Here is an 18,564-nt window from a genome sequence, read left to right on the forward strand (position 1 = left end):
CTTGACCCCAGGAATACATGCTAAAAAAAATTTTTTTTAAATGTTTAAATGACAAAGATAAAGCATCGATGTTTCCATGTTTTTGTGCAAGAAATCATTAGCCTTTCCAATTAGAGAAAATACCTAATTTTTAAAGATTATAGTCATCTCAGTTTCAATTAAACTATATTTAGTATTTAAGCACTATATTAAAACTGTGAGAAGGAAAGTGAAAGGGAACTCTAAACTTGTGTATAAAACCTGTGTCCCCAGGAAGCAGCAGAGCACCAGCCCCTGCCTTGCTGTCCAGATGGCTTCGGTGAGTCCCCGGGAACTTCCCTGCTGAGTCTATGGAGGGTGGGCAGCTCCCCCCTTGCCAAGGCCTCATTCTGGCTTCCTGACCTTGGGCACACTGAACTCCAGAGCTTATCTTTATTTATTTAGTTTTTTGGTTTTTGAGACAGAGTCTGACTCTGTTGCCCGGGCTAGAGTGCCCTGGAGTCAGCCTAGCTCACAGCAACCTCAAATTCCTGGGGTCTAGCGATCCTCCTGCCACAGCCTCCAGAGTAGCTAAGACTACGGGCATGCACAACCATGCCCGGCTAATTTTTTCAACATATTTTTAGTTGTCCAACTAATTTCTTTCTATTTTTAGTAGAGATGGGGACTGGCTCTTGCACAGGCTGGTTTTGAACTCCTGACCTTGAGCCCTCCACCCCCCCCAGCGGCCTCGCAGAGTGTTAGGATTACAGGCGTGAGACACCATGGTGGGCCTATATTATGTCTTTTAAAATCCACCTGTCCTGCTGGTGTCTGGGCGAGTGTGGCACAGTGGGGGGACGCCAGGGCCCCCTTGGGAGGCAGACTCACGGGATCCGAACTCTGAAACCCGCCCCGCCGGGCTGGCACCGGCGCAGATGTGCAGAGTGGCCGGAGCTGGCTGAGCTCCCTGGTGTGCAGCTCACTCAGGCTCTTGCTAGAAACGAAGCAATTCCGGGAAGGTCCTGCAAGTGCCAAAGGGGGGGGTCCACTCCCAGCACCCCCTGACTCTGGGAGGGGCCTCATCCCTGCCACAGCAGTCAGGGCTCTGTTAACCTGAGACCATGTCCTTATTCAGGCAGGGGCTGAGGCTCACATTGCATTAGCCACAGCTGCTGGCAACGCTGCCTTGACCTTGCTAGTAGACATCTGGCATTAGAATGAAAAGTCCTGGTTATCCCCAGACAGAGACCATCTCTGCCCTGCGGGCGCCGGCGGCTGTGCGGGCCTGTGGCAGGACAGAGGAGGAGCTGGGCAGGCGGCTGTTGCCACCCAGCCAGGTCCCTTGCCCACTGCCCAAGGGGAGGCCATTGCTGAGCCAGCAGCACAAAGAGTTAAATCCCAGATAGCTCTAAGCAGGGAGGGACGTCTGGAATCCACCTCCCTGAGAATCTGGAAGACAGGGTGTTAGAGTAGTTTGGCTGGCAGGCAAAGGAGTAGGCCACTAGGATTGCTAATGGGCTGGGTTTGGGCTGAACCATCAGTCTTTGGTTTGGGGCCCGCCTGGGAGGGTGGGCAGTCCACTGGAATGCAGGCCCTGGAGGTACCTGCAACACTAGCTTTAGGGTCCTTACCTATGGAGCAGGCTGCCAGTCTCTATGACCACCAGGTCTGTGGCTTCAGAGTGGCGATTATGGAGAAGCAAACAAGGGGACAGCGGCCAATCATTAAGATTATTTTTAGCCAGCCCTTGGCCTAGTTCTCACTTGCACCCCTTTATTTATGAAGGGCACTTTCACTTGCTGGCGGGGCTGAGAGCCCATCCCTCTTCCTTGTCTGTTTCCTCTGCCCCTTCCCAGCCAGGCCCTGCTGGACCCTGGATGCCGGGAGGGAGGGAGCGCACAGCACCCTGCCCGTGTGGAGCGCACAGCCCGGGCCCAGGGAACTGCAGCACAGCCTGGTCCTGCAGGGAGGGGTGTCCTGGGGATCTGGGGCTCAGGGAGGGGCCGCTGAGCCAAGCTGGGGCCGTCCTGGCAGCCCCTCAGGTGTGGGGTGTCTGGGATGAGGGGAGGAGTGGGTGTGGGGGGCTGGGGACAGAGAGACCCTGGGCGAGAGGGCAGCAGAGGCCAGGGCCAGCGCTGCGGTGGGTGCCCCAGTGGCTCAGTCGGCCTTGGGGGCAGAGCCCACGGAAGGCGAGGAGGGGGAGGGAAGCCGGTCAGGAAGGGCCTGCCGCTGCCCGCAGGTGTGTCCTGCACCCCGAGTCCAGAGGAAGGTCCCGGCCAGAGGTGCCGGGGAGGCCTCCGTGGGTCCTGGGCTGCGTGTGGAGTGGCAGGGATGGGAGGCAGGGCCGGCCAGGGGCCGTGGGGCTCACGCAGGCAGGGACGGGGCTGCCCGGCCAAGTCAGTGCTGGGAGATGGACCAGGAAGCCACCAGGAGAAACTTCTGGACTGGCGTTGGTGGGAAGAGGGCAAAGGTGGGCTGAGCCCTGGTCTCTGCTGGGATGAGGGTGGGGGAAGCTTGTCACCCACGGAGGACAGGCACAAAGACGAGAAAACTGGGAAACGCTCCAACCCTCAGATCGCTGCCTGTGGGGGAGGAAGAGGGAGGGGAACAGGGCCAGTCGAGGCGCAGGGAGGAGTGGGCAGAGGAGTCCACCTCGGTCTCCCGCGGCCGAGTGTTCTCGGGCAAGTCCCTCCACCTCTGCTGACCTAGTGTCCCCACGGGGGCGATGGCCGCGCTGCCCACGTCTGGGGCTGTGTCATCGCAGGGCGAGCGAGGGCCAGCAGAGGCACCCTGTGAGTGCAGCTGCCCCTCGGGGCTGGGGGCCAGGGGCTCCACCAGTCCCACCCTGAGGCTCAGGCCCCATCAGGGTGCTGTCACCCGCATCTTGCAGGTCGTCATCTGCAAGGCACGGGTGTCCAAGGCTGGATGGCGCAGGGTGTGAGGAGGAGGTCCCTCTTGGGGACGGGCAGCCGGCAGGGGGCGACATGAGGCGCTGAGGGCAGCCTGCCAAGGGCAGAGGGCCCCAGACTGGCCTTCCAGGCGCTGCTCTCACCTCCGTGAAGGCGCGTGTAGGTGCAGGGCTGGCGTCGGCCTGCTCCGGAGCACGTGCAGCCCGCGCTTGTGCGTGCACCCCTGCACCCTCAGCCTGCACGCACACCCACGCACGCACACCCCACACTCGCCCGGACGAACCCCCTCCCTCCCATGCACGAGGTCCCTGTCCAGGCTCCCAGCTCCCCGTGCCCCTCTGAGGGAGCCTCTAAAAGTGGCAGCAGGTCTGGGGTCTCACGGGGACAGAAGCTCTCTCCCCCCAGGGTCTCACCAGGTGACGACCATCAGTAAGGGGTCCCAGGCCAGGCTGCAGCCCCCCAGCCAAGGGTTCTGCTGGTGCCTAGAAGGCCAGCTACACCGTCTCTGGTTTTTCTGTTGCAGTCACGCCAAGAGCCCGAGCCTGGAGACCTGATCGAGATTTTTCGCAAAGTGTACGAGCACTGGGCCATCTATGTGGGCGGCGGTTACGTGGTCCACCTGGCTCCTCCAAGTAAGGACTATTGAAAATTCAATGTTCAAAATATTTGTTAATAAGACAGTGAGAACCACTGAAAGAGAGTTGAGCAAGGGACGCTGGAGTTGGGAGACACACTCTGCATGGAGAAAGCTCCAGGAGGTCGTATACATGAGTGTCCCCTGGGTCCCTGCATCCCAGAGCAGGAGAGGCCCTGACCCCACAGGGACGCTGGCTGCTGCGGCACTGGGGTCTGTCCCGCTCACAGCCAGTGCCCTGCCGTGCAGAGTCTGATAGGACTGTGCTTCTCAAGGTCTACGGTCCTAAAGAAGGCGTCTCATACAGAAGAATGTTGCTCCCCGCTGTGTCCTTTGTGTCACACGGTTGCACAGAACAAGGTGTCCTCACATCATGTGCTTTAGGTTCCTTAACAGAAGCAGTCCCCACAGGTTTACACATTTTTAAAAGCTGTCATACAAATGCACAGTGAGCACAAGTCAATGATTTATTTAATTAATGACAGAACCAGCAAGATGACAAAGCCAGTAGGAAGGAGATTGCAGGAAACAGGTGTGTGGATAGTCAGTGAAAGGGACGCTGGAACAGGACTGACAGATTAGATGCCCACAGGTGTGTGTCCTCCAGAGCAATGCCACAGGTGTGTGTCCTCCAGAGCAATGCCACCGGTGTGTGTCCTCCAGAGCAATGCCACCGGTGTGTGTCCTCCAGAGCAATGCCACAGGTGTGTGTCCTCCAGAGCAATGCCACCGGAGCTTTTGATGTTCTCTTGTGGCTCAGCGTTTGCATGCACCTGGACAGAAATCATTTTCACCAGTATCAGAAAAATGCGTCTGCATCTTGGCAGTTTTCTACAGACTATCAGGTCCCTTGGCAGAGTTAAAAAAAAAAAGAAAAAAAAAAAGTCTGAACTGACCATAAATAGCAAACCAAGCCCACTTAATCCAGACAGCCCGTGACAGTGAGGACACCCGGTCCCCCTTGTGCCTAGCTCCCAAGGTGTGCACTGTTATCCTAAGACGACTTTCTTAAGAGGGAGCTAATTGCAAACATCACCCTTGAGATTAGAAATGGGAGGACCGGAGAAGACATACCTAACACTAGTGCTCACTCCCTACTGTGTCTTTTAGTAAAAATAAGGATAACTCCCGCACTCGCGATGCAATGAATTTGGACCGCTGGTTGTGAGCTCTTCTGAGCCCCTGTCCGTGTGCCTAGCACTGTGCCAGGTCAGGGGACAGAGGAATCTTCCGTGAAGGATTCCCGAGGGTTTGGCTCAGGGGCGGAAGGGCCTGCGGTTACGCTAGACTTCCACCGCTAGCACTTCTCACAGCACGGAGGCGTGTGCTGACGGCTCTCTGCCCAGCGTCGCCTGTGACATGGGGAGCAGAACGTTTGCCTGGACAGTTACAAAGGAGATGAGATGAGGCGACACACGAAGGAGCACAACGAAGTCGCTGAGACACAGGGTGCGAAAGCGAATGGGATCTTTCTGGAACACGCAGGGGTGCAGAGTGGGACAAGGAACACGTAGGCTTCACTGTCCTTGTTTATCAAGGAGAAAATTTCGAATACCTTTAAATGACTGACCATAGGGGATCGGCCAACACCCGATGTCCGCGCCTAGAGCGGAATGGTGGCAGCCGTTGCTACGCGTGACGCTCTCGGACTGGAACACTCACACCCGTGAAACAAGAGCAGATGGGCGACCCCTGCGAACGCGCGTGAAAGGTCCACACGACAGCTCCACTCGGCCTCCTCTCCTCCTGTCCTCGCCCCACCCACCCCCGTCAGCCCCGGTGACAGTGTCTCCCTTGCAGGCGAGTACGCCGGGACTGGCAGCTCCAGCTCCCTCTCGCTCCTGACCAGGAGGGCGGTGGTGAAGCTGGAGCGCCTGGAGCACGTGGTGGAGGGCTGTGACTACCGGGTCAACAACCAACTGGACCGCACGTACAGACCTCGGCCTGTGCGGGACATCATCAAGTCTGCGAGGGAGATGGTGGGCAAGGAAATGAAGTATAGTCTTGTGACAAACAACTGTGAGCACTTTGTCACCAATTTGAGATACGGCGAGGCCCGCTGCCTGCAGGTGAGGGGTCTCTGGAGGGTCCCTGGCCTGGGGGAGGGCTGCTCGGGGCACGGCCAGCGGGCTGTGCGGCCCGAGGGGGAATCTCTGTGAAGGTCGCGAGTGCAGCCTGTCCCAGCCCCGCTGGCTGGGAGCCCGCTCTCCCCTGCACACAGAGGGCGAGGACGAGGGACCTCCGGGGCCTTGGCCAGCTCTGCCGGGATCCTTCACCTCGAGACCCACCTGACGACAGTTCCTGCAGCCCTGGGCCATCAGGACAGCCTGGGCCAGCCAGGCCATGACAGGTCCCCTGCCCTGCTGAAGAGCTCTCAGGCAGGGACGCTGAGGGCCTCTGGGCCTCCGTGAGAGCTCAGGGTGTTTGTCCCTGAGGTCTGGGCACAGCCCCCACCCCGTGTCCGCTCACGGTCTTCCGGGTTTGTTGCCCCCAAACACACAGTGAATTAGTGACAGAACCAGATCAAATCCGCGCACACTGGCTCACGCCTGTGATCCAAGTACTCTGGGAGGCCAAGGCAGCAAGATGGCTTGAAGCCAGGAGTTCACCACCAGCCTGAGCAAGAGTGAGACTCTGCCTCTAGAAAAAGTAGAAAATCTTAGCTGGGCGTCGTGGTGCGCACCTGCAGTCCCAGCTACTCGGGAAGCTGATACAGGGGGTCGCTGGAGCCCAGGGGTTGGAGACTGCAGTGAGCTACGATGACACCACTGCACTGTAGCCTAGGTGACAGAGCGAGACCCTGTCTCAAAAAAACACAACCCCACCATCCTTTCTAGAGTCTCTGCCTGTTAGGCGACCTGCAGCACCTGTGGCCCTGGCCTGCGCAGTGGCACGGCTGGGGGCCGGCAGTGGGGACAGGTCGCAGCAGGGAGGCGGGAGTCTGGTGAGTCTGTGATGTGTGAGGGTCCCTGGGGAGATGAGGAGCAGAGTTGGGGCTCAGGCTGAGGGGGGCTGGGATGGAGGTTCCCGCCTGCACCGGCGAGCAGGGCACAGAGACCCGAAGGGCTCTGCCTGTGGTCAGGGCCTCCCCATGTCCCCCACAGCTTCTGCCATGGCCCCACCACCCCGCGCAAGGATGTAGCTCAGCGAGAATCCAGACCCCATGCACACCCAGTCTGGACCCTGAGCTCTGACCCCAGGAACCCGGGCACAAACCCTCTTCCTGCCCACCCACCCAGGACGCTCTCTCAAAAGGACCCCATCAGCCCCTTGTCAGGACAAGCCCACCACTAAGAAGTAGTCACATCCCGGAAACGGGGTCCCTGGGGACACAGCCAGCAGTCCCCCTGGGAGAGGACTCAGGGCTGGCCCCTGGGAGGGACGAGGAGAAGAGGCCAGACCACAGGGGAGGGCAAGGGACAGAGGAGACAGAGAGGGGAGTTCCAGATCCGGGGATTGAGAAAGAGCCGGCCTGGGCGTGCTGTGACGTCTCAACAAGCGCTGCTTGCTTTGCAGGTGGAAAGAGCCAAGCAGGACTTGGAGGAAACAAGCAGTACTGTCTTCTTTGGAGCACTTGCTGTGGCTGGGTTCAGTGCTTTGACTAAGATAATCCTACACCTGTGACAGCCTGAAGCAGCCACAGAATCCATGTTAGCCGTGTAAGGCTGGTGGCTGGGTCCCCCTGCCCTGTTCCCCCATCCTCACGGCATTGCAAAGCCTGCAGACCTTGCACTACAGCTGCCCTAACTGCATCCCGCTAACGACAGAACATCTCGCCTGGCCCGGACCCCCTGTCAAGGCAAAGCAGGAAGAAGCCCCAGGTGCAAAACATCCTGCCTTGACCCCGGGAGACAGACAACAACAGCTAGCCCCCTATAAAAGCTAACTTGCAATCCTGGGCGGAGCGACTTTTGGGGCCCCTGCTCTGGGACCCTTGAACCTCGCCCGGGAGCGCTTTCAATAAATGCTGTGTTTGTTAGCATCTATTCGGCCTCATTACTCTTCTTCTGACACCACAAAACTTACAAGAAGCAGCTGTGAGGGTCCCCAGGAGAGGGACGAGACATCAGTCTCTGTGTCATCCTCTCTCTATTGCCTTTCCCCTCTCACTGTCCCCTCTCATGGGCTAAAGGATGGTCTCACTGTCACAAGACTCGAGAATCAATAAACGTGCCTACCTGTCGCTTCAGAAGGGACCTCTACAATGTTTTGTAGATTCTGAACCTGAGAGCAGGAAAGTCACATTGGTGGGACACGGGCCGGTAGTTCCAGCCATTTCTGGCTGTGTGACCTTGGAGGAAGCCCTTGACTCTCCGAGACTCGGTTCCCTCATCTGCAGGATGGGGTGACGACCCTCATCGGGTGACGTCGGAAGCCTCACATGTGACAGTGCACGTAGGACACCCGGCACCACGTCTGGAACACGGCAGGTGCCCAGCGCATCAACCCCATCACGTTACACAGATGTCACGTTGGCACAGCTGCGCATCGTCACTCTCCCTCTCGGGAGGTGAAAACCCTTAACTACCTCCCAGTGTGGTCACACCATGGGGTCCCCGCCTCCCCTGACAACACATCACACCTCCAACACTTTCCAGTCACCCTCCCGTTTCCCTCCTGTTTAGAAAGTTTTTCTCCTTAACTCAAAGGTCCGGTCAGCCCCGCTGTGACTGCCGGATGGAGCAACACTCTCTTTCCACGCCCAGCCGCCACGGCCCGCGCCGCCCCGAATCACACGCTGAGCATCAGCCGCCCTGGAGACCTCGCCATTCCCTGGGGCTTGCCCGGGGGAGGCCCCACAAGTGCCCAGGTCCCATGTCTTTGTGCTTCCTCACCCCGGCCGCTGCCACCAAGGACCCTCCTGAATGGCCACCGCATTTGACCGTTGTCTGGGGGTCAGCGCAGTCACCACCACGATGGCTGCAGGAGCGGGAACGTCACGGTCCCCTGTGTTTTCCCACACCTGGCAACTCCGATTGGTCCCTTGACTCCCCAGCACAGTAGAAACAAGACTTCCCTAGAAGCTCAGCGCTATCAGAAGACTGAAGAACAAAGAGAACCACTGTAACTGCCACAATCAGCAATTATAACTCATCACTGGCGCAGTCAGCAATTCTAAGTTTTAAGTGTTCAAATTCCCAGGCTGAAATGCCAAGCTCCACTGGGGGCAGCAGAGCGCCCCTGCCCGCCCTGCCAGGGCTGCCTGCGGGTCAGAAGGCCCCGCCGCCCCACCCGGAGTCCAGGCCCAATAGCCAGAAGCCCAGCGAGGGGAGGGGGCCGCCTCACTTCTGGCGACTCGGGCTCGCCTCGCCAGGCCTCGTTTCCTGTTCAGGATCAACTGATCCAGCATGATGGACACTGGGGCCACCGGGGCCCTTCCAGGGTGACCTTGACCCCCTAACCAGGGCAAATCCCTCTTGGGAGTCTCAGGGGTCCACCTACCTTCTCTTAGGGGTGATTTTCACAGTTGCAATTGAACACTGACCAGGGGGTTATTAATACTTTCCTATCATGTATCTTCTCAACAGAATTGCAGGGACAGTCCACTTTGGGTACCACTGGGACCCTGGTGTCTAGCACAGTGCCTACCTTACTGTAAACACTCAGTAGATAGTGGTTTCCTTAGTTAATAAAGTTATTAACTAATATATAGGAAAACATGACCAGTCTTTCCTCTGCTTGTGAAAAGGACTTTGATACAGAGAAGGGCTGTAGCCACCACTGTGAAGGGTGACACCCAGCAGGGGGTGGCTTTCTGCAACATTTAAAGAGACAGGGAACCAATTCCAGGCCCCTGCAGATTGACTTCCATGAACTAGATCCCACTAAAATGCAGGAAAAAAATAAGTGGGTAACAGAACTATCCTTTATTTTTTCATAATAAGCTCATAAAATGGTTGCACCACTTCTGGACAATCCTTGGTCTCGGCAAAACCTTGTGTTAGGATCACAGGTTGCTGAGCAGGTGTGCATGCTTTCCACAGGCTGTTTCTCAACCCAAGAAAAATTTAAGAGGAATGATTGGTGCTGGAGACTCAGGAATCCTGGGTCACGTGGGGTCAGGACTTCCTTATGACGTTGTCTGTCACTCTTGTAAGATGGCATCCCCCCCCCAAGAGCTGTGGGACAGCTGGCAGGACACAGGGAAGCCCCAGCACTGGCCTCCTGCACCGTGGACATTGGGGTGTCCCTGTGCGCCTCCACCAGGGTCCCCAGATGCTCTGAAGGAGGCTGGGACCTGGGACGACCGGGACGTAGAAGGAGGGGAGCGCTCAGTGCCGCCAGCTGGATCCGTCTCTCCCCTTCCTCCTCTTTCCCTCTCTCGGTGGCTGAAAGTCTCCTTTTGGAGTAAGAGAAAATAAAGTTCACCTGAGGCATTGGTGGGGCGAGTCTGAGTTCCTGCCTGAATCCACCCGCACCTTTTGGAGTGGCCCTGCCCTCCTGCGCAGCCCCGGCCTCAGACGCTGCAGGAGCGGGGGCCGCGGTGAGTGCCACGTGGAGGGACGAGGACCAGGGACAGGAACGCAGGCTCTGCACAGCAGAATGTCACACGCAGCGTTCCTGCTGCCTCTCTTTTGGCCAAAGCGCCCAAACTGAAGGACAACAGCTGCGCAGCGTGCACACACGCTGAAGACGGAACCACCAGCCGCATCCTCACACTGCATAATCTCCGCAGCCCCTGGAAGCGGGACAGTTTTAATAACCTGTCAAGGCCGGCGCGCGGCTCACACCTGCAATCCCAGCAGATTGGGAGGCAGAGGCAGGAGGGTCATTGAGACGAGGAGTTCAAGATGAGCCTGGGCAGATGGTCCCTGGGTAGAAACCAGCGAGACTCTGTCTATACAAAAAGAAAAAGTGAATTTAGCCAAGCGTGGCGGCTAGAGCTGGACTCCTAGTACTCCAGAGGCTGAGGCTGGAAGATCGCTTGAACGGAGGAGTCAGAGGCCACAGCGAGCTATGACTGTGCCACTGCACTCCAGCCTGGGCGACACAGCAAGCCTTGTTCCTAAAATAACAATAATGTGTTGACAGAAAGGGAAACTAGGCTCATAATGTCTAACCCATTGACCCCAGGTCCCACAGACACTAAGCAGAGGCTCTGGATCCCCTGCGAGTCTATTTGACCCAAAAGTCAGTTCTGTAGCCCAGGCCCCTGGAGTGTTCTCATGTTATAGTCTAGATTCGCATGGCCACGGGACAGAGAGACAGAGTCACCGAGGCTGTAATTATTAAAAGGAGTTTTATTGTCTAGCTCAAGCTAGGGTCCGAGCCCCCAGAGTGCCAGTGCAGTGGCCTATTTTTTGGGCAGGGACCCCCCTTGTGTGCTAGTGAGCCTTTTATACCTAAGCTGTTTACACACTGATCATGCATCCGCCCCCACAGTGATTCTTACTTCATCCTGCCCCTGATAGGCTCCAACCTGTTCCGGGTCCTAGCTGAGAGACTCCGGTTTCCGAGTTCTTTGTCTTTCTCCTCTGCATCCCATAATGTACCCATAATGCCTTGCGGTTAGCAAGCAAGCAGTAAACAGAAGCTGGAAGGTGTCCGTTGTCCTAATAGCCCAGTATCTTACACTCAGATGAGCCCTCTTTGGGCACCAGCCACCCCCTGCCATGCTGAGACGGTTCCTCTGATGCCCCTGCAGGCTTTGTGAGGCCTTGGAGAGCCATCACAGGGTGCAAGATGGAGACCAGGGCAGAGGGCGAGGAGGACTGTGAAGGAACAGCGTGGCCAGGCACAGACGGAGCTGCTGCACAGCCTTGCCCAGGCCGGAAACCTGTGCTGCCAGGGCAGAGGGGGAGGGAGGGTGCAAGTGAGCAGGACAGCCACTTGCCAGGGTGACAGTAGTGCTCAGAGTACCTGGAGACTTTTGGCAGTCCCCCCACTGCAGAGAAGGGGCCATTATTCCATCCCCTGTGTATGGGTCACCTGGAGACCCACCAGGGTCACCACTGCATACTCTCATCAGTCCCTGCAGGCTTTGAGGACATGACCCCCTAATCCTAGTCCAGTGCTATCTCCCTACTCTGGTGCCAGAAATTTGCCATATTGAATTTGATCTTTGGGTTTTAGCATTTTGTGTGCCTTCCCACACATGTTGGCATTGAATCTCTTTTCAGCCATTGGTATTTTAGTAGACGTTAGTCGTGTCATGGCCTCAGCTCCCTGGTAGGACATGGCAGGATGGGCCTGGGAAGGTGAAGTCTCGGTGAGCGTGTGTGCGTGAGGGTGTGTGTAGGGCAGAACCGTGTCGCCGGGTGGGGGGGCTGAGGCAGGTGGTCAGGGTGAAGGAGTGAGGGAGGCAGCAGGCAGTCAGGAAAGAGGGAGGCCGAACTGACGGGTGGGGGGACCTGAAGACCAAGCCCAGCCACCGTTCCCATGGGAGCCCCTGCATGGTCCCCAGCAGCACTGGGTGACAGCCAGGACCTGGGAGCTCTGGGAAGGCAAAGGAGGCAGGGGCGCCATGACCACCTCACGGAGGGGCCGGCCCACAGTGGAGACAAGAGGCCAGGGTCGTGGGGAGCCCCTCACCTTTCCTCGTGGCCCGCCCCTCAGGGCTGGCGCTGGCACCAGCAAACTGTGCACCCTCCCCGTTTGCTTTGCTCCCTGGGCGGCTCCCGCAGGTTTCTCTCCCTGGACTGTTCCAGAACAGAGCATGCTCAGTCCCTGCACACAGCCACCTGGTTAGGGTGTGAAGTCCCTACGTGGGCGACAGACAATTCTCAGAGTTTAGGATAGAAGGAAAGACCATGTTTATTTTACTCTTTCTGGGAAGAGCAAGAGGACACAGCACTGAAATAACGAGAGGCGCTGGCCCTGAGGCCAAAGATCCTTCACTCCTCACCAGGGCAGCTGGGGGGGGAGGGGAGACCTGTGACCAGCCCCATTGGGAGAGGGCAGCTGGCAAACTGCTGAGTTCCTCCTTTGCCTTCTCTCACATGGCAGGTGGATCTCGGGAATCGGTTTCTTCTTTCTTCTTGCTGGCGGGAGACAGCTGGGCCGTGTCTCCTTGAAGAGGCGGGGGAGCTCTTGCCTGGGCTGTCCCCCAGCACTCACCAAGGCTGTCTAAGCAAACTCAGAGAAACTTCTTGTCTCTAGGTAGTGACTCTAAAGTGACAGTGGCTCAGACTGTTTCCCCTTTCCTCCTGCCTCCCCTGCAGTGGGCTTTCCCCTTCGGAATGGGAACTGAGCAGCTCTGGGGAATGTTAGGCAGGATTTCCTCTTTCCTGTGTTATTTTCATCGCTAGGGAAACATCTCTGGAGGACAGACATTCATGTTACTAATCTTAGAACAGAGTTCATACCACTCTAAGAGCCTGCCAGTTAGAAATTTATTTTTGTCTTGTTAGCCAGTTAGTAAAACTATCCTTTCACCCTGGTGCCCGAAAAACAAAAGGGATAGAGGCTCAGCTCAGGCCCCGCAAGCTCCCCAGCTCTGGCAGCTTTCCAGTCAGGAAAACACACCTCAGGGGCAGTCACCTGGCGCTGTATCTGCAAGAAGTGGCTGCCATAAACACTTGTCACTTCCACTCACCAGATATCTTCCTAATTAGCATACTGATTTTCTTTCCAAAACTTATAACTGGAGGTTAGAAATGATCTCTCACAGGTGAAACTAATGCCATTCTTGACATGTGAATGGGCTGAAATGTGGAGCCCCTCCCCACCCCTGCCCGGACAGAGTATGAGAAAGCGGCCTGGAGCCTGTGTCGTCACGGATGTAGCCTGAGTGTCCCTGGCATGGCCAGCCTCTGGGATGGATTTCTGCTTGCCTGATGCTGACAGTCGAACAATGAAAGCCGGACTTTAGCGAACCTCTGAGGCAAGGTTTGGTGGAGGATTGCGTCCTCATTCAGCTTTCAGAACAGGATGGATGAGTAACTCTGTGCCAGCTCGGTAAACTCATGCTTCACACATATCTCAGTGTGTGATGGAATCGGCTCTGAGATTTGCTTTCAATATAATCTGAGGGTAGGTTTGGCGGAACCGCTAAAGTGAATTCATTCTAACTTGTCAGTGGTTATGTTTATTTGCCAAACAGAAACTCAGGAGCTGGGTATGACCCTGCCATAGCTCAACTTGCCACAGTGGGTGACAGGCTCTGGGGCACAGAAACGGTGTTGTAACCACAGTGGGCCCCTCACAAGTACTGGCCTTCTTCCTCTTCATACCATGGGCCCTCAGCACAGACAAGGGGGTCTGGCCAGGAGAGGGGAGGGCTGGAAGGGACAGAGCACTCTTGCTTCTCTCCTACCACCCCGATGCCTTCCAATGAAATGGGCACTTGAGAAATGAAAAAATAAATAAAGGTTTGGCTTCAAACATTTTATTTTACAAACAGTAGTGGTAGATTGGAAAATCAGATCTAATGCGATATGTGAGCTCCAGCCTCTAATTCCAGTCAATGAATCTGCCCTTGGACAAGCTCCAGGCTCCTCACAGCTCTTCAGGGTCCAAAGGATGGAGCTAGCTTCACCCCTGTCCCCTCCTGGGCTGACCCTGTCCCAGGGGTGTCAATCACGGAGCTGGGCACATCCATTATGCCCTACAAGTGGAACTGCCTCTGCAGGCATGTTGAAATCACGTGACCAGGACCCCATCAGGCAGAGCTGATTGGCCTGGTGGGATCATGTGACCCCAGAGCAGCCAATCGTTAGGCAGAGCTCTGTGTGAGCTAAGCCAATCAGATTTTCTCCTGTGCACTTGAGCAGAGAGTGTAGCTCCAGGCCCTCGGTGGGCTTGATGGTGGCGGGAAGAGAAGAGCAGATGACTATGTGAGCTCAGAGACCCGGGGTTCCAGCAAGCAGAAGTGGTGAGGAGGCAGGGGTGCTGGCGGGTGGAAGTGACATGGCAGAGGAGACGTGGAGAGCAGAGGGAAAGAATGATACTCATTGTTACTGGCATCAAGGGGAGCAGGGAGTGGCAAAAGGAACCGGGAGCCCTGGTGACGTTCACGGCCGAGACCGTCCACATGATTTCAGCCGCAAGGCGCTAGCAGACCGATGGCTCCGGTCCAGGTCTGATGGACGCCCCTCTGCCCTTCCTGTATCCTCACACCGTAAAGCAACATGGCCCTCCAGGAGAAAACGGAGAGGCACAGTCAACAGCCGGACAGAAGTCCGTGTCCCTGGGAGGAGCCTGTGTGAGTCAGCTCCACGACAAGCCTAGCCGGGACGGCCCAAACAACAGGCCTTAATTTCTGGCACTTCCAGAGGCTGGGAAGTCCAAGATCAAAGTGGGGACAGATTAGCTGTCTGGTGAGGTCACTCTTCCTGCCTGACAGCTGGCCTCTTCTCACTACGTCCTCACATGGTGCAGGGAGAGAGCTCTGGTCTCTCTTCCTCTTCCTATCTGGACACTAATCCCATCATAGGAGCCCTAATCTCACAACCTCATCTGAACCTAGTTACCTCCCAGTGGCCCCACCTCCAAGAACCATCACACAGGTGGGTTAAGCTTCAACTTATGAGTTTGGGGTGGAGAGGACACAAACATTCAGTCCATAGCAGAACCCAATCATGTCTTTAATAGAAGTCACTCCAAGATACATTTATCCCAAATAAAATCTTCTATGCTGTTATTTGACTCCACTGAAATAAGCATTCCTGATCACAAAATCGGTAAGCCAACCCCCATTCCCCCTGGCTAAGCAACACCCATCCTCACTAACTGCCATCAGGCCAGTTCCTTGGATTATTCTTTTTCCTGCTTGCTTTTGGGCACCAGCGCCCACGTGACGCCTGCGACAGCCAGGATTCCCAGGACACCTACTGTCACACCTGCTGTCATGACCGCATCAGTGACCTGCAGCAGAAGACAAGGAGGGTCACACTCAACATCAGGGGTTGGAGCAGAGACAGAGACATACACCAGGAACCTGCAGCTCAGGACAGACCCACGTGGCCCTGTCCACTCCAGCCTCCTTCACGGAGGGACGGGATCCCAGGTCAGGCCAGCGAGGAAAGAGAAGAGGAGGTGCCTGTTAAGAAAAGACCGAAAGAACAGAGCCACAGGTGTGAAATACGGTGACTCACCTGGAGGGAAACTAGATACATCCTGTGGGTATTTAAAGCAAAACAAAGCCCCACGGGGTGGCTGTGGAAAGCACAGAGGGGCAGTGCCAGGATGTGCTAGCTCAGGGCTGGCCACTGGGAGCCTCGAAGCAGATGTAAAGTTGGGGAGATGGCCCCCGGGAACTCTCACTGCCCAGGGCTCCAGGGCTTGGACCTCATCTGGATTGTTCTCAGTGTCCCGGGTGCTCAGCCACTGCCGGGCACAGAGCAGGCGCTCGTGAGTACCTGCGGACCGAGTGCCTGGCCGTGCGCTGATGGGATAGAGGTTCCTCAAAAGGAAGCGGATACTCCGAAAAAGCGGTAGAGCTGCGAGGCTGACCCCTGAGGGTTGGCGTACTCGGCAGAGCTGGTGTGAGCCCCCCGAGACGACCCACTGTGATCCCGTGGGCCCAGCCCTGCCTGCGCCACTGTGTTTGAGAGACCAGGGGAGGAGGGACTGGAGGCGGAGGACGGCTGCCTCCCGGGTGTCAGCACTGTGCTTCCTCCGCCTGGCAACCCTGGGAGTAGGCACTGTCATTCCCGCTGTCCAGAGAAGACTGAGGATGGACAGTGTGGAGAACTCACACAAAGCCACACAGGAGGCTTGTAGCCTCAGATCTGCCTGACTTCCAGTAGATGCGCCGAAGCCCTTCACAGCCAGGGAAGCAAATATTTAAAACAGGGACGAAAGAGCAGATTTCTGTGGAGTATCAGTGAACTTGAACCATGGGAGTGGCAGCGGAAGAGAAGGAAAAAAACACACTGTTTTATTCAAAGACACTCAGAACTGTTTCCAGAGTCAAAAATAAACAGAGCATGACATTAGTTAAGGGTGAAAACAGATGACACTGGGGGACAGAGCTGAGCTCCATTCTGATTCGTGCGGAGGTGACTGAGCGTTTTAAGGGAGATGAGAGGGTAGGGAGGGGTGAGTGGGGCTCAGTAGAGTCAGGGAGGTGAACAATGACAGAGGGCTGGTCAGTGTCCATGTGACAAGGCCAGCTGTGTCTGCTAGCTGGCAACTGTCAGAGTTAGGACTCTGCCCTCACAGAGACTAGAGGCCCTTCCTTCCTGCTGATGGCATTTCAAGGCTTCAGGTCCTTGAGAAAGATGCTTCTGGGTTATAAGAGATATATAACCCGCCCTTTATTTCCATGAATTTATTTTTTCTTTTTTCTTTTTTTTTTTTTTTTTTGAGACAGAGTCTCAATCTGTTGCCCCGGCCAGAGTGCCGTGGCGTCAGCCTAGCTCACAGCAACCTCAAACTCTTGGGCTCAAGCGATCCTTCTGCCTCAGCCTCCCGAGTAGCTGGGACTACAGGCATGCACCACCATGCCTGGCTAACTTTTTCTATATATATTTTTTAGTTGGTCAATTAATGTCTTTCTATTTTTAGTAGACACGGGGTCTCGCTCTTGCTCAGGCTGGTCTTGAACTCCTGAGCTCAAGTGATCCTCCCACCTCGACCTCCCAGAGTGCTAGAATTACAGGTGTGAGCCATTGCACCTGGTTGATTTCCATGGATTTCACATACATGGATTCAACCAACCATGGATCAAAAATATTCAGAAAAAAAAATAGAACAATACAACAATACAAAACACAAATTTGAAAAATATTGCATGACACCTGTTTGCATAGTATTTACTTCGTACTGGGTATTATAAGTCATCGAGAAATAATTTATAGTGTCCAGGAGGCTGTGCACAGGTTACATGCAAATACAGGGGAGTGGTTCATAATTCTAATACCTTTTTAGTAAATACTCTAAGAAAAGGAGGCCAGGGCTGTATGTTAGGTGTTGGATAGAACATATAGTAAATTCTCCTGGCAGCGTAGAGATTTCTCAGCAAGCATTTCATGGGCAGCTGGGGTCATCCCAGGGACACAGCCTTTTGTTCCTAAAAGCTGCACTAGAGTTTGGCCACCTGTTGGTGCAGGCAGTGTGGATGGAGTCTTTGTGTGCAGAGAGTTCTGCGGTCCTCACAAGCCCACTTTCTTACAGAGAGAGAGACAGAGCTACAGACAGACGGGGGGAGGGTCTTTCTAGAGAGACAGAGTCAGAAGGGAAGGAAGGAGCTAGAGGGAGAAAGGAAAGCAACTTAATGGGTTACCTGCAGGAGACAAGGTGCAAGACGAAAGGCTCCAGGGCAAGGGACAAACTAATAGAAGCCTCTTCCCTGCTCGCTTGAGTTCTGACCCCTCAGAAGCACAGCAGAAGCCAACCAGCCCCTAACATTGGGGTCTCCCAGATTGGTCCTTGTGGCTTCCGGATGGCCTTTAGAAGTGCTCTTAGATGCATGATAAGGCAGCCCACTCCACCCTCTGCCTGACTGCCCTCAAAGGAGGAGACACTCAGGCCGGGTGCTGTGGCTCACACCTGTAATCTTAGCTTTCTGGGAGGCCGAGGAGGGAGGATCGCTCAAGGTCGAAACCAGCCTGAGCAAGAGCAAGACCCCGTCTCTACTAAAAATAGAAAGAAATTAATTGGACAACTAAAAATATATAGGAAAAATTAGCCGGGCATGGTGGCGAATGCCTGTAGTCCCAGCTACTCAGGAGGCTGAGGCAGGAGGATCACCTGAGCCCAGGAGTTTGAGGTTACTGTGAGCTAGGCTGACGCCATGGCACTCTAGCCCCGGCAACAGAATGAGACTCTATCTCAAAAAAAAAAAAAAAAAAAAAAAAAGGAGGGGAGACTCCATCACCAGGACCCCTACTGGGCACCACAGAGCACTTCCTGGCAGTGCGGGCAGGTTCCCTGGCTCCATCCTTGGGCGTTCTCAATTCCAGAAGGTGTGGATCCTGCTTGCCCACCTCCCCTTCTCACCACCTCCCCTTCTCCTGTCTAACAACAGAAGAGTTGAATCCTCCCCACCCTGAATCTCTGGTGCATAAGCTAACGTCTACGCGCCTCTGGACACCGGTAAGAAAGGATTTGAGAGTGCCTTGCTCCTAACGGTGCAAAATACGCATGCAACCATGTTGAGGGAGGCTCCCTGCCTGA

At 55.7% G+C, this 18,564-nt stretch overlaps 2 protein-coding genes across 4 annotated transcripts in view; one reads left to right on the forward strand and one right to left on the reverse strand.

Annotated features, from left to right (window-relative positions):
• Positions 1–237: 237 nt before the first annotated feature.
• On the forward strand, positions 238–7,491 carry PLAAT4 (phospholipase A and acyltransferase 4). The gene is made up of 4 exons (XM_076001734.1): positions 238–298; positions 3,394–3,502; positions 5,305–5,573; positions 7,021–7,491. Exons 1-4 carry the CDS (start codon positions 290–292, stop codon positions 7,126–7,128), a joined length of 495 nt encoding a protein of 164 aa, XP_075857849.1. The 5' UTR covers positions 238–289; the 3' UTR covers positions 7,129–7,491.
• Positions 3,950–18,564, reverse strand: part of PLAAT2 (phospholipase A and acyltransferase 2) — a 35,181-nt gene continuing 20,566 nt past the window's right edge. The window contains exon 4 of one of the 3 annotated variants that reach the window (XM_076001731.1): positions 3,950–4,277. In XM_076001731.1, coding sequence (XP_075857846.1) covers positions 4,083–4,277 — 195 coding nt within the window. In that variant the 3' untranslated portion in view covers positions 3,950–4,082. The other 2 variants (XM_012777847.2, XM_076001732.1) reach the window with 2 other exon arrangements.

The sequence above is a fragment of the Microcebus murinus genome, chromosome 4, assembly GCF_040939455.1.
Source record: "Microcebus murinus isolate Inina chromosome 4, M.murinus_Inina_mat1.0, whole genome shotgun sequence".
Classification (NCBI taxonomy): domain Eukaryota; kingdom Metazoa; phylum Chordata; class Mammalia; order Primates; family Cheirogaleidae; genus Microcebus; species Microcebus murinus.